The sequence below is a fragment of the Lagopus muta genome, chromosome 1 (genome assembly GCF_023343835.1).
Source record: "Lagopus muta isolate bLagMut1 chromosome 1, bLagMut1 primary, whole genome shotgun sequence".
Lineage (NCBI taxonomy): Eukaryota > Metazoa > Chordata > Aves > Galliformes > Phasianidae > Lagopus > Lagopus muta.
Genome location: NC_064433.1, coordinates 165,041,420 through 165,056,082, shown reverse-complemented (window position 1 = coordinate 165,056,082; position 14,663 = coordinate 165,041,420). Strand labels below are relative to the sequence as shown.

The window sequence follows — 14,663 nt, the reverse complement described above, 5'->3', positions numbered from 1 at the left end:
CCTGATGGAGCCCAGGATCCCATTTGCCTTTCGAGCTGCCAGAGCGCACTGCTGGCTCATATTCAGTCTCTCGTCCATCAGGACCCCCAGGTCCTTCTCTGCCGAGCTGCTCTCAAGGACCGCTCCTCCCAGCCTGTACAGGTGCCTGGGGTTCTTCTGGCCCAAATGCAAAACCTTGCACTTTGCCGTGTTGAACCTCATCAGGTTCACCCGAGCCCAGCCCTCCAGCCTGTCGAGGTCCCTCTGAATGGCATCCCTTCCTTCCACCGTATCAAGGTATTCTTCAAGGTAATGCAATCCTGTGTTATTCACAGGCACAGTTAATGGTCCTGTGATGCTGGATATACCCCATAAGCAGAGAACAGCCAGACTAAGCAAAATTAGCAGAGTAAAGAAAGTATTGTCACTCCATTTCATGGGTTGGGGGTGTCAAGGCAAAGGCAGTTTAAAAGACATTCCCAAAGTTTGTTGCAGAGCTGTATGAGGAATGGTATCCTCATCCACTTGCTTTTCTATTTCTAAAGGACAGAAGACCCCTTATTTGTTTCAGTTGAACTGCAATTTAGGGTATTTTAGAAGATACATAGAGATAGAAAGCACTATTATTCTTCCCCACTGAAAGAATTATTAGCGGGCAATTAAAAGAATAACAAATGGAACCCATTCAAACTGCTCTATTTGCTGTTGCACTGAGCTTCAGGCAAGAAGGTACATGGAGGTCATTTCACCTGTCCACTTACATGTCAAAGGCCACTAGTGTCATACAGGCTCTCCTAAATTAAGCCATGTGTTTTAGACAGAAATACACCAGTCCCACAAAATGTTGTCTACCTAGACAGTAAATTCAAAGAATGGGGTTTTCTCTCTGTGTGCAGCTGCTTTGCATCTAATATAGTTTCACCTGGACAAACAAGGACAGTCTATGCTGCAGTTGGTTTGATCTCCTGCATCATCACAGTTACTGTGATTAATATGACACCTTGGTTAAGCTTAAAACAGAACAAACCACATGAGCAGAGATGGTGCTGAAAAAGCATGGACACTGCCCCAGTGCCTCTCATGTGTGCCACGAGGGCTTGGTGCTGCTATAGAAAGACTATTGAGTAGTGGCCATCCAGCTATGCTGGGGGAACTGCTGCCTCCCGCTGCACCCTGGCTACACTGGCTGTGTCCCCTGCACGTTCAAGGGATGAAGTAAAGATTTGGTCCCAGATGAGCACAGGGCAGAAATTTGCCGGATGACAATATAAGCAAACAAGTCCAAAGCCATCAGTTGCCATATTCATAGCTACAGGCCAAATTCTTTATTCATAATGTCACAGTGGAAGTACTAACATTGCATTTGTTTAAAAAGTAACTAGCAGGCCATCTGTGACCCTCATAATACACCTTAAGCAGTGTTCCACTAGTTTACACTGGTTACATTCTGCTTTATGTTTTCCAGAGGGCCAATTTGCAGTGATTTTTACTGCAGCAACAAATGCTATTTATGAATATAAGTAACTAATTTACTAAAGTTTCACACACCGACTTCATGGCTTCTGCTTCACAATTAGAGGTTTCTGCAAACCTTTGGTCTTCTTGTTGACTTTGGGTTGTACAGGGAAGACTTCCCTGATTGTACAGAGAAGGCTGGAAATATTGTATTACAGTAAATGTGTTGTTATTGCCCTTGTTATTAGAAAATGCTTATAAACTGCAATAAATTTACAGTGTACTTTGCCACCACAGATAAAGGCAAATTCTCTACCCTGAAGAGTTCACAGTTCAAATAAGACAGGACAGATAAATGCATAAGACTTTGGAAAAGGGTGAGTTTATTAAAGGAAGAGTTTATTAAGGATTATTAGCAATGTGACAGGGGTGGAAGGCTTGCACGGGGAGGAGGAGGATGTTATCATCATCAGTATTCCTGCTTTTTTGTCACAATTGCATCTTAAATGCCTGAACTGCTGAAAGCCTGCTACATGAGGTGTAGAAACTGGCAGTTGAGTGGCCTTGCCCATGAAGCTGGGGCTCACAGGCATTCCTGTGGGGGCTCCTGGCTGAAGCCAACATCAGCCCAGTGACAGAACAAGGAGTGCCAGGGCTCTAGTAGGTTTTAGACCTGCTTAAGGAAAATCCACATGATTTCCTGCCCTGAAGATTTATAACTGAAAATGGTAAACATGCATGAGACAGCATTTTGAGGGAAAGGAGTTGAGGAGGTTGTTAGCCACCAAAGGTACAGCAGAATGAGCTGACAGGAGGGAGGGCTTTTAGCACCATCATACCCAGCATGATCTGCAGCTGGAGCCCCATCTGCCCCCACCCCAGGCAGCCTGTTACAAAGGAAAAAATTCCCAATGTGTTTTTTTTTGTAGCTTGATTCTACCACAGTTGCTGCTGTTCTCCTGATCCTATCTCATGTTACATATGGGATTGACTCTCCCTCAGTGGAAGAGGGTGTCCAAGTGTCCTGTGAAAAAAAAAACCACACAAATAGAGTACGTGATATTCCTTTTTGCAGCCCTGTAGTAACTTCTTGGTGATTCCACACATAATTGTTCAGAAAATGGGCAGAAATTCCTGGCTCCGCTTTGCAATGTAATTCAGCCTCTGCTGAAAGCTAATGGGTACGAGGAAGCACAAAGAGGCTGGAAGCTCTGCTGTACCCTGAGATGAGTGGAAAACCTTCTTGGTTCGTCTTATTTACCTAGAATAACCAGGATGGGAGAAGCAAAAGAACGTAGTGAAAGTCCACACAGCTGTTGTCACCATCTATTCACTGAGGACTGCTGCTCCAAAACAAAAGATAAAGCCATTTGCTGCCTGATTGAGGCTGATGTCTGTAAATAAGGGGACCCTGGTTGCTGAAAGGGGTGTGTGATCACACACTGGTTTTTAAGATGGGAGCTGTGAGGTGCAAAGAAGTTAAGTGTCAGAGAAAGAAATAGGGCTGAGGAGGTAGGATTCATTTGCAAGTAGGAAGAAAAGGGGCAGAATGAGTTCTCTCTCCAGAGAACAGACAGATGTAGGACAACACAGTAGTAGGAAGTGTGTATGAGTGGGCAGTTCCCGTTGTCAAACACTGATAGTCATGTGTTGGCATATTCACTGGGGACAGGCAGGAAAAAAAATCAGAAAGTCATCTCTCTTTCTAAATATATGTATGTGTCTATATAGAGGGACTTTCTCATATTTACTGCTTGCTGACTCATGATTTCTGTTCTCCTGAGCCTCGCTGTGCTGGACTTACCAAACAGGCAAAGGATGGGAGCAGGAGTTGTGTCCCCTGGGGCTGAGTCCTGCTTGACCTAGATCCTCTTATCTCATTGGTATCTAACCAATGGGTGTCTGAAGCAAATATCCATACTCAAAGCTAAAGTGTAAGTTTCTAGACAAAAAGGGAGAGGAGCATCTCTGAAGTGTGTTTCACTGCATGGTGAGGTAGGTGCCTGAATCAGAACACCTGGTTCTTACTGTTGGAATTGGTGGTGTCAAGACAGTTCGGATATAGACATCTGTATAGACATAGAATCATAGAATCATAGAATGGCTTTGGTTGGAAGGGACCTCAAGGGTCATCAAAATCCAACCCCTATGCTGCAGGCAGGGCCACCAACATCCATATCTAATACTAGACCAGGCTGCCCAGGGCCCAGACACGGTGAGATTAATCCTTCCTTCTGTAACTGAAACAGCAGTATAATGGATTATACTGATCCTGCGTAGCGAAGAGATATTTGGATGAGGGAATGTCCCAGGGCAGACTTGGGCAAGAAACGTGCCTTTGTTATAAGGCAAAGCATGAACTCAATGGGTGGAAACAAACAAAAAGAAGAAATCAAGGAAAATCAAAGAGGAAAATTCTGAGGTAAATGGAGAAGAACAGGCGACACACAAAGAGGAGTGGAAGGAATACAAGATAAATGAGACCAGGGAGCACAATTCAGAGCTTATAGTTGGAAAAAAAGATCCTGAGTGTGATGTTCTAAGTAATGATGGCTGCTTTTGGAGAGAGGAAAGATATAGTTTGATAGAAGAGATAGTGTGTTTTTCTAGTAAGAAGAATTTATCACCTGAAACCTTGAATTAGAACTAACAAAACAAGGCTAAACCTCTCTTCCAGCGTTTCACTTAGCATGTCACTGAGAGAATATGTGGTGGTCTTACATAAAATATTGATTGCTTTATTATGTTGTACAAAAGTGCTCTGCAGGTCACCCCAGGCACTTAAGCAAGGACATTCAGATGTTAACTTTTGTCACAATTTGGTGCAACAATAAAAGCATATTTAAAAAATATGAAAATGCTTTGATTGACAAGGATATTTTTTTCCATGAAATTGCCTGAGAAGACAGGAGTTGAATTATACAGCCTGTGGAGGAAAAGAAAAATGATAATGAATGTGTTCTAGAAACTTTTAAAAAGTTACTTAAAATAGATTTTCCATACATAATATTGCCATATGAAACTCAACTGTCTTCTGGTCTTCTTGTGCTCGGAGAGCAGCATTTTTCCATTTGGAAATTCAGTATCAAGGATTTCCTGCCTCACTCTGGTGGACTGTGTGATGCAATCCTTGGAAGCCTTTCACAGGTAGGGCTTACCCATCAAACTGCCCGTTTTCAGGAGGTGGCATGAGAGTAAGTTACAGTGTTCTTCCTGGAAGGGCACCCCAGAGTTTTTCCATTTTTTCCTCTTCCTGAATTTCTTTTTTTAGTAAAACAGCCCTTTGTATTGCACCTGCCTGAAGTACCATTAGTTAAGTACCAGGTAGGAGGCTAGAGTGGAAAAGGAATGTGATGTTTGGCACATTTGTGTAGGTGTTCCATCAAGCCCAAAGAGAGAAGAAACAGAGTGTATAATGCATGTATAATGACTGCTGCAGGTGCCTTGTGACATCAAGGAGGCATTCTAGGACCTGGAGGGGAATAACCATATGCTTCAATACAAATTAGGGGATGACCTACTAGAGAGGGATGGACTGTGTGTTTCAATGGACAACAGGTTGACCGTGAGTCAGCAGTGGCCAAGAAGACCAATGATATCCTGGGGAACATAAAAAAGAATGTGGCCAGCAGGTTGAGGGAGGCGATCCTCCTCTTCTACTCTGCCCTGGTGAGGCCACGTTTAGAATACTGTGTTCAAAACAGATAGGGATCTCCTAGGAAGAGTCCAGTAGAGGGCCACAAAGATGATAAAGGGCATGGAGCATCTCCTGTATGAAGAAAAGCTGAGTAACCTGGGTCTCTTCAGGTTAGAAGACTAAGGGAGGATCTGATTAATGTCTATAAATATCTGAAGGGAGATAGGAGGCAAATGATGAGATGAGGCTGAAACAGAACAAGGACTAATTGCCTAAAACTTGAACACAGGAGGTTCTAGGCAAACATGCAAAGGACTTCTTATTTATAGTAAAGGTGATGGAGTCCTGGATCAGGCTGCCCAGAGAAATGGTGGAGTTTCCTTCTATGGAGATATTCAAGACCCATCTGGATGCCTACCTGTGTGACCTATTGTAGGGTACCTGCTTTAGCAGGGGGTTGGACTCAGTGATTTCTTGAGGTCCTTTCCAACCACTGCAATTCTGTGATTTTAGTATTCAGCCGTCCTGCAAAATTACTGAAGTCTGTTTGCTCAAGACATGCTTTGGATGCCTTCTGTCTGAAGTGCAGTGGTGGGATGTCATGCTGCTAAAGCAGGTGATGGCATTTAGTAGAAAAGAGAATGATACAAGGACTAATTTTAAAATACTGTTGTTAGTAATTAAAATATTTTATTTGCCATAATAAATTCTTAAAATGCAAAATGGATAAGGAAAGGTTGGTTTTAGAGGCAACTGTCCTCTTAAATGTGAAGCAAGTGATTCACATTTTCAAATCAGACAGAGTGAGAGATGGAGGCACAATCAGCAATTCACAATGGCATTTTGTGTTTGAGTAGTAATCAGACTTGGGTTTATGATGGCTATGCCTGCACTGTGAGCTAGAGAAGTTGCTTTCTCTTTTTTTTCATCCAGATGATTTCGGTACTGCATATGCTTTTTTATCACTAAGCTGGACTTCTATAATGCTTTGCTTAATGTGCCTCCAGATTCTGTTATTTATAGACTTCAGCATGTTCAGACTGCAGCTGCTTAAGTACACAAAAGAGAAAGTGTGTTTATAACTTGCTAAGACTTTGCTCTGTGATGCCAGTGAAGATCGGGGTTTAGCATGAAATATTACTGGGTGACCTTCAACAAGCATTGTGATAGCACACCTGTTTATCTAGGAGACTTCTGTTTTAATTTTTTTTACTACTGAAATAACTCAGTGTTCTGCTTTCCGAGGGAAATCTGGGTTTTGTGCATTCTATGTATTATCTTCAAAAAGTGCTGGGGCAGAGGATTTAGTAATGCAGCATCTTGGATGAGCTGTTCTTACAGAAAATGTTTTGTGCACATTAAATTTGTTGAATTTAAACTGTAAGTATATTATTTTCTCTAAGTTGTCATAGTCCTATCACTATAGCCATGATTTACCCATTAACTGTTTTTCAGTGAGAATTGGTGGAGAGGATCCTTTGTAAACATGTCAAAACATACATATCTGGTGTTACATATTGAAAAGTGAAATCTCTAATGCCACAGAATATGTTTTGTAAGTTTATAAGATGACAGTGTTGTTTTTTAGTGGCACAATCTAGAATGAGCATAGGTGTTACAATTCATTCACAGTACAAAAAATCTGAAGTATTATGTAAGTGAACACATAGCCAGGATCCCATTTAGGTACTAAGGGTAGGACCATGCTTATTTTCACTGACTTGTGTCTAATAAAGCTGTTCTGTTAAGGAAAGTGCCAATTCCTGCAAAATCAGTCTTTGCTTTTGGTTTGAATCACAGAAATCACAGGAGGATTTTAGGAAATCATAGGAAATCATAGGAGGAATTTTAGGAGGAAGACTGACTGACAAAGCCAGATAAATAAGGTGACTCCCTGGAAACACTGGAAAACAACTGACCTTTCTCTGATTGAGCTGCAGAAGGCTGGAGAACACATTATCTACCTAAGTTAGGGCTGCATCCCAGAAAATAAGACATCTTCCAAAATGTTCTGATACCTCACCTATTTTATTTATTGGATTTGTAAATGCTTCATGCAAATTCTAGCTTGAAGACTCTTCTCCTTCAGTTTGGAATTTAGGAGAGGGTTTTCTTTATCTCTTAAAATATCATTAACCATGCAAAAACGTGAGACAATTCCCCTTTGTCATATGATGCATATGCAACGTTATAGGTAAAGTATTGGCATAGGTTGCCCAGAGAGGTGGTGGATGCTCTGTCCCTGGAGGCATTCTAGGTCAGGCTGGAGGAGGCTCTGAGAACCTGATCTAGCTGCAGGTGTCCCTGTTCACTGCAAGGGAAGTTGGACCAGATGGCCTTTAAAATTCCCTTCCAATTCAAATTATTTTGTGATTCTATGATTCTTTTAAAGCCATCTTTAGAGTCACATTGGATATGTTCTTTCTTTGCATGCATTCCAGGCAGGATAACCATGCTAAAAACATATCACGTTCATTGCTACTACCCACAGTGTTCTTCATCCAGAGATGGTCAGGAGGATGCGAACAAGGATTCTCATCAAATCCTTGCCTATCTTGTCTTCATTTTTCTTTGTTCTCTATTGGGGGTCCTTTCAGCATCTCTAGAAGTGAAAACACAGGGATGTTCCAGCACAAACACTTGACATATTTCAGAATACAGCTGGAGCTAGCCTAAATGACCTGTACTTTGACAGGTCAGGTGGAGTGTGACCAACGTTATGACCATGTCCTATGAATCACAGTCAGCAGCAACAAACGTTTTGCACATGTTCTTGTAAGAAGTGAAAAACTTGCCAGATATAACAAGATACCACATCACCGCTGTCCATGTGCATTGTATTGAGAACTGGCACCAGTATTATTTAATGTCTTTGCAGCTTGTAGACTCAGGTTTCAAAAGGTTGATGGGATCAGACTTTTCCTTGAAGGTTTTAGTGGTCACTAAAATGAGACAAAGAGGCAAAATGACTCAAGGTCACCAAGCAGGTCGGTGTCAGAGTAATACGCAGAACCTCCTCCGTGCATCCTGGGGCTGTCTTCTCACCCAGCACTCCACATAGCCTCGTTAGCATGGTGCATTTAATCAGCTTCACTCCATGTCGTAATTCATTTTCTGTGGTGTTACGGATATCTAAAGGGTAGGATTTTAACTTAGCAATCTGCTGTGTTATTGAATTAGTTTTATGTTGTGTTAATTTCTTTGTCTCACAGCATTCATCGCCTGTGATAATTGATGCACAATATATAACCGACTTCTGTATTCATTTGGGTAACTGCATTTAATTGCCTGGTATAAAATATGCGTACTAAGTGCAATCTGCTATGACTGCTATGACTGAGAAGTGCTCATTGGTATGGACTTGAGAGTGCTTTATCTTCCTGACAACCTGTCTGAGGAAAGTCTAAATGTCTCACAAAATCTACCATCCAAGGTACTTGCACTGCATCTGCAAAAAGAGAGGCCACAAAAAGCATTCCTGGGAATCATTTTACAGTGTTTTGCATTAGAAATCTGTTAATCAGAAGGTTTCAAGAAGAAAAGTTTATAGGAATGCCCCTGCCACCTCTGAACCTTAAGCACACAGAAGACTTTGCACATTTTCTCCTGTAAGTGAGGATTTTGGCTTTATTTGCTTTTTCAAGTTACTCCATGGAATAGAGTTGCTCCCACACACACATGTATTTAGGAACACAGATTTCTTTCACATATATCTTCGTGTCATTAATTCCCACAGGACTCCTAATGATTTATAGATTAAGAAGGCTATCTAAAAGTGTGATGTAAGGAAGATGGTGTTGATTAATACCTGATTGATTAATACCTCACAGAGAGTGGCTGCATAAGCTTGCGCTCTCTTTCTCATTTAACGACTGTCACAGTGATTTCTTTTGTTTTTAAGAAAGCAAGAATCTTCACTAGCAGATGTATTTCCTAGCATGTACTTACTCTTTGTACATCACTTAATCTTTGTATGACCTAGAGTGTTTGTTTGTTTCTTTGGCTTGTTTTGTTTCCTGCGTCATGAAGAATATAAAAGTACAGCATCTGGGCCATATGAAGAAATGCTGAAATTTGCCCAATTTTATTTTAAACGTAAATGAATCCCCTTCCCCCATAGGATTTTCAGAAGTTTCTTAACGGAAGCTAAACGTTGAGTCTAAATAAGGTGTGAAGTTCCTGTAACGTTATTTTAGCTGTATTATGTTGCTCTCTGTTAATGTAATCTGTGTGTTGTTGGTGGAAGAGATCTTCACAGTTAGTTTTCTTTGCTTTAAGTGAGCTTGTTTTCACAGTCAGGAGGTAGGATTAGTTCTGCCTGCAGCTTGCTGTAGATTATTCATTGTTCATAAGTCCATTTATGCTTGTTTTTCAGTTCTCTTTTACTGACAAAATAGCCTGCAGCAATAGTTGGTTAGACAGGACTAGTTCTACTTTAGGGTGCTCACGTGCTCTTTATGTTTTTTTCCCCCTGGTTCAGCCTGCAGTGCATCCAGATCCTGCAGCCCTGATGGCCTGGGAGAAAGAAAAGCTGTCCAGATCCAGTGAGACTATGAGAGCACTCTGAGCAAAGACTGTCATGGCCAATTGGGCAGAGCTGATGGCATAGAACAATAGGGGAGTCACAAATAATCCCATGTTTGTGGTGTTGTTTTCTTTGTCCTTTGCAAGGACTTTAAGAAATGCCTGTAGCTAATTCATGAAAACATAACAAAGTTTGAAGTATGTGGACAACTTGGTAGAAGGCAAATGCAAAAGAAGTCACTTACTAGTCCTCATTAGATGTGTTTGTCTAGCCCAGAGTCTTTATGGACCAGTTCCCATTTCTGTGAGAGCTAACAGGGCTTCTGTTTGGGCTTGGGGGAAGAGAGTGTGAAATTTGGCAGCAGACCTTGTAATGTCACCCGACACACACATAATAAAGCAATAAAACAGTTGGAAACAACCCAACACCCACATTTTGCCCCTTATCCCAATAATCCATGCCTGTATGAGATGGCTCTGCAGGTCATCTTCTGAAACCATGGAGTAGCAGTCCCACCTCAGGACACATTGTGGGGATAAGAAGTTAGCCCATGGCAAGGTATGAATATATTTCATCACCATATCATCACAGTTCTGAGCTGTTCTTTCCTACATCAAGGCACAAGGCTCCTGGTCACAAGAGAAAAGCAACAGGGCACCCTGGGCCACACCAGAGGCAAGGTCTGGTCCATGGGTTGCAGATGACCCACCCTGAGCACAGCATATCTTTTTGAGTCACGATTCTGTGGCAAATGATTAACACAGAGGAAGGAGGTGGATGTGCCATGTGAGAAATATCTTATTGACAAATAATAATTCAGGCTGCTCTAACCTTGAAATAGATTTTTTTGTAGTCAGAAGTTTATAGCCTGAGTGGAAAGAGCTAAGTGCAAATTTAAGGAGCTGAACAGGAGACACCCAGTTTTTAAAACTTGACATAAATCTCCAGTGGTTTGCCAAGAGTAACATAAGCTAATCGTGTTCCCTGCAGAGGATTTTCGTTCAATGTTTTTTGGTGTTTATAGATGTTATTTAGCAGCTAATTTTATCATAAAATTATTTTATACTCTGTATAATGAATAGTGGAGATCACATAAGAATTGGAATTGCAAATTTGAATAATAAGAGTTGATAAATATTGACTTTTAAATAGACCCACTGTAGATTTGAACAAAACGCTTCCGGCCTATGCTGGTTATTTGAAAATTACAACATACAAAAAGAAAAAGAAGTTCAGCATTGTCTGATCCTGGCTCCTTTTTCACTTTTACAGCTATTAATGTGGTCTTGTCCCCATGAAGTGATTTGTACAGTGTCAAGGAACAACACAGAACTTTCTAGCTTGTACTTTGTGCACATCACATGAAAAAAGAAAAGCGTGGGAGGTGCTCAGCTAAAATACCACATAATCACTTTAATTGCTTCTTTTCTAAAGATGAATTCTTGGGGTTTGCATATTGGAAACCCCATAATTAAGAACTTTCAGGGGCTTTTTAAAAAGACAACTCAGTTGTTGCCACAAGAGACACCTACCTGGTGTTAATGAATGCCCGAAAACTTGGTCAGGGGTTGAGCTGTGTACTCACTAGTACCAAAGGCTGTAGATATGAGACCTTTAGGCATCTGGACAGCCAGGAAAACAGTGCAGCCCTAGTTTGGCCAACAGATAGGTGTAACTAATGCACACAGACCTGACATGAGGATACCTATGCATTCTTGCTGTGTTTCTTCCTTCTACTGTAGTGCTGTCAGCTCACAGCTTTGGGTCACACCTCGTTCTCTCTCCAGCCTCCCTTATAACGTCCATTGCTCTGATGTGGCAGCTTTGCAAACAGCAGCAACAGCAAAAAGTAACCATTATGTAAAATTTGTGGTCTGACAGCTACCTGGTGGAAGCAGCACATTTTAGCTGGAAGCAGATGGTCCACTCCCACCTCAAGCTCCCTACCTTTTGTGAGGCAAAGATACACTGCTAGTCAAGGAGCCAGCATCATCCTCAGCTCACCTAAGCTTTCTTACATTTTCATATCTCTACGTGCTCCATTCTGAAAGTCAGTGCAGGATTTCTTTTACTTTTCATTTCAGAACAGGAGACTATTTCCTTGTTAATTGTTAACAGTTAAAGAAAAAAAAAAATCACATTTTTATCCCTTAAAATACATTCTTTCAGCTGATGCCTTCATGCTGAGGAGGCTGTGTAGCTGCTGATAAGACCAAATTTCTGAAGAGCTTTTCAGTCAGAGGCAAACGGTTTGGCAGGTTCCTGCGTGGCACTGTTTGCTCAGTGGGTGAGGGTGAGCGTTCATTGAAACTCCTCTCTGAAATGCATGCAGGGAGCCTGGGGCTGGTGCCTGGTGCACATGAGCAGGAGCATTGTTGGTTGGTTTCCCAAAGCTGTTTGTTGTTCTACAACCATGTTCTGGTTGTGGCACTCGGTGGCTGATTTTATCTTTTCTCTTTCAGAGCCTAATGAGCTGTATGTGGGCCCTGAGTTCGATGACATCCCATCTCAAGATGCTGCTAAGACAGTAGCAAATTATTGCTAGCTGAAGAAGTCTAACAGGAACAAAAGGAACTGGTGAAAAAGCGATGGCTGCTGGTAAGTGTCTCAGATCTGCATAGGTTGTAAAAAATAGTGGGAATGAACTGAGTTCATTGTGATGAGGGAGATGCACAAATCAGTCCTTGTGCCTGGAGATTTACAATCAGGAGGGTACCCTCCCTTAGCTATCAGACCTTCTCTTCCTTCACTAACCCAGGAACCCATAACCCGGGCAGTTGATTTTGACCGTATGAATGTTAATTTTCTTGTTTTCACAGAATCACAGAATCATAGTTCAGAACAAAACTTGATGTTTCCCACGGTGAATTCATTGTCTTTGACCTCTTTTTAATTCAGAGCTAACATATTCTTAAATTCTCTATAAAATGCATCTCATGGAAAATAGGTTTTTCTTTCACATGTGTTTGGTCCTCAGCTTTCTGACAGTTTACCACAGATTATATATAGTCAAATTATATTAGAAGACTACACGATAATTCATCCAGCACAGGAGGGATCTCAGGAGGTCTCCAGTACAACCTTCTGCTCAGAGCAAAGCTGGCTGTAGGATCAGACCAATTGCTCAGGGCTTTATCAAGTTTTGGCCCAAAAGCTACAAAGGTTGGTGGCTGTTAAGCTTGTTCCACCACTCGACTCTCCTCCTGGTGAAAAAGTGTTCCATATAATCAGCTTGAACCATTCATGTTTCATTCTATGCCTGTTGAATGTTTCTAATATCTTTATGATTTGCCAAGCAGTGTTGTCTGAAACTTCTGAAAGGTGAACTATAATTAAGAAACCAAAGAATGGTGATATCTCATTTTCATTGAACGCTTTGTTAAAAATGCTGTCATATTGATGTGTTTCTTCTCCTGCAGCAGCTGATGGTTTGGGAAGTATAGCTATAGATACCACGCAACTGAACATGTCAGTCACTGATCCAACAGCTTGGGCCACAGCTATGAATAACCTGGGGATGGTTCCAGTAGGTCTAGCTGGACAACAGCTTGTGACAGGTAAGATTTTTTTGTATTGAAGAGGTCTGTTGCAAAAATCTATGGACTTTGCCTTCTTTTAAAATATCTGGAATTATTTTTGAGGCTATATTTATTTTTCATATTCTGAAAACACTATCTATGATTAATATTGCATACAGTGTAGTAGTCTCTTCTCGTAGTTGTTGTAAAATCTATACCATATTTTAACCTTGTGGAAAAGCCAAAACTCTGGCAAAATTAGACATCGATCCTCATTCTGGGTCAAGATCAGAATCAGGGTCACATAAAATCTGTTTCTTCATTCAAGCAGGACTTTTTGATGTTCTGCTAAGGCACACCATGGTTTGGGACTTCCTGACTGGAGAAGGATTTTGAAGTTACGTTAATTCGGTAGAAAATTATGTAGCCCATTCACTCAGTTAATATTAGTAAAGCAAAGCTTTCCCATCAGGTGTGCACTTATTTACTTATGGAGTCATGAAGTGAATTTCAATAGGTTGTTCTTGTTTGATTTTGCTGTTTCACTTACAGTTTGGGGAAGCATTGTAGAGAATGAACTCATTCTAAAAACAATAAAAATAATATTTTGGAATCAGCAGTGTTTCACAGACGCATCCAGGCATCATCAGACTTCACTGCCAGCAGTAGAGGACTAATTGGGTGGGATTAATTAAACTACATTGCTCCTGTGAGGTAGAGAAATAAGTTTTGTATGGATGGGTGCCCCACAGACACAAGCCACCAGCCAGATGTATGACAGATCTCCCCTGGAAACTGCATCCTTAGCTTAAGAAGAGCAGTGCAACATCTGGATCAGAGCAGCCTCCTGTCACATCTGCACCCGTCCATGTAGATGTGGAGGTGGTAAGCCATATCTAAATCACTGTGTCGGCCTCACCAGGGATGCGAGAGGTTTTATTTTGGCCAAATATGTCCCCTTGTAGAACTTGGAACAGCATGAAGCTATGCCAGTTTGCAGCTGATGGTCTGGCTCTGAATTACCCATTTTACAGGCGGGTTAAACTAAGCTGCTCGAAAGTCGATTTATAATGGAAGATTCTCAAACAGAGAATTTAGCCACTGGAGGCCATCAGCTGATTCTTTAACCCCATTCTCCCGATTAAAGACAACAAGCAGAGCTGTCAGCACCTGCCTCCCCTGCTCTCCATTCCTGTGCACTATAGGGAGTGGTGGTAGCTCCTCAACCCATGTACAAGTATCTCAGTTGCATGTCCCATGGAATTTGCCCACCTTTTTGTCTTCCCTTCTTCCTCTGTCTCCCCAGTTTTGGTGTAAGTTTTGTCCTCAGGTGCACTATGCAGTCCCTACAAGGCAGCCTTGTCTCCGTTGCAGTGCTTTTCCCCATCAGGGAGGATCCCATGGATTTTATTTCATTGCCAGCTCCCTGCTGTAATTTCCATAATTTGCATATTATGTATTGTAGGAGTGTTGTACAGGTCAGCTGGTATTTGTTCAGCATATTGAATATATGGAAGGTGCCATAAGTAATAAATATTAATCAGTGAAG

At 41.5% G+C, this 14,663-nt stretch overlaps 1 protein-coding gene across 13 annotated transcripts in view; it reads left to right on the top strand.

Annotated features, from left to right (window-relative positions):
- Positions 1 to 14,663, top strand: part of ENOX1 (ecto-NOX disulfide-thiol exchanger 1) — a 366,745-nt gene that overhangs the window by 215,852 nt on the left and 136,230 nt on the right. For all 13 annotated transcript variants that reach the window (XM_048926238.1, XM_048968963.1, XM_048925786.1 and 10 more), the window contains 2 exons: positions 12,059 to 12,194; positions 13,016 to 13,153. In XM_048926238.1, the coding sequence (XP_048782195.1) occupies positions 12,185 to 12,194; positions 13,016 to 13,153 (148 nt within the window). In that variant the 5' untranslated portion in view covers positions 12,059 to 12,184. The remainder of the gene's footprint in view (positions 1 to 12,058; positions 12,195 to 13,015; positions 13,154 to 14,663) is intronic.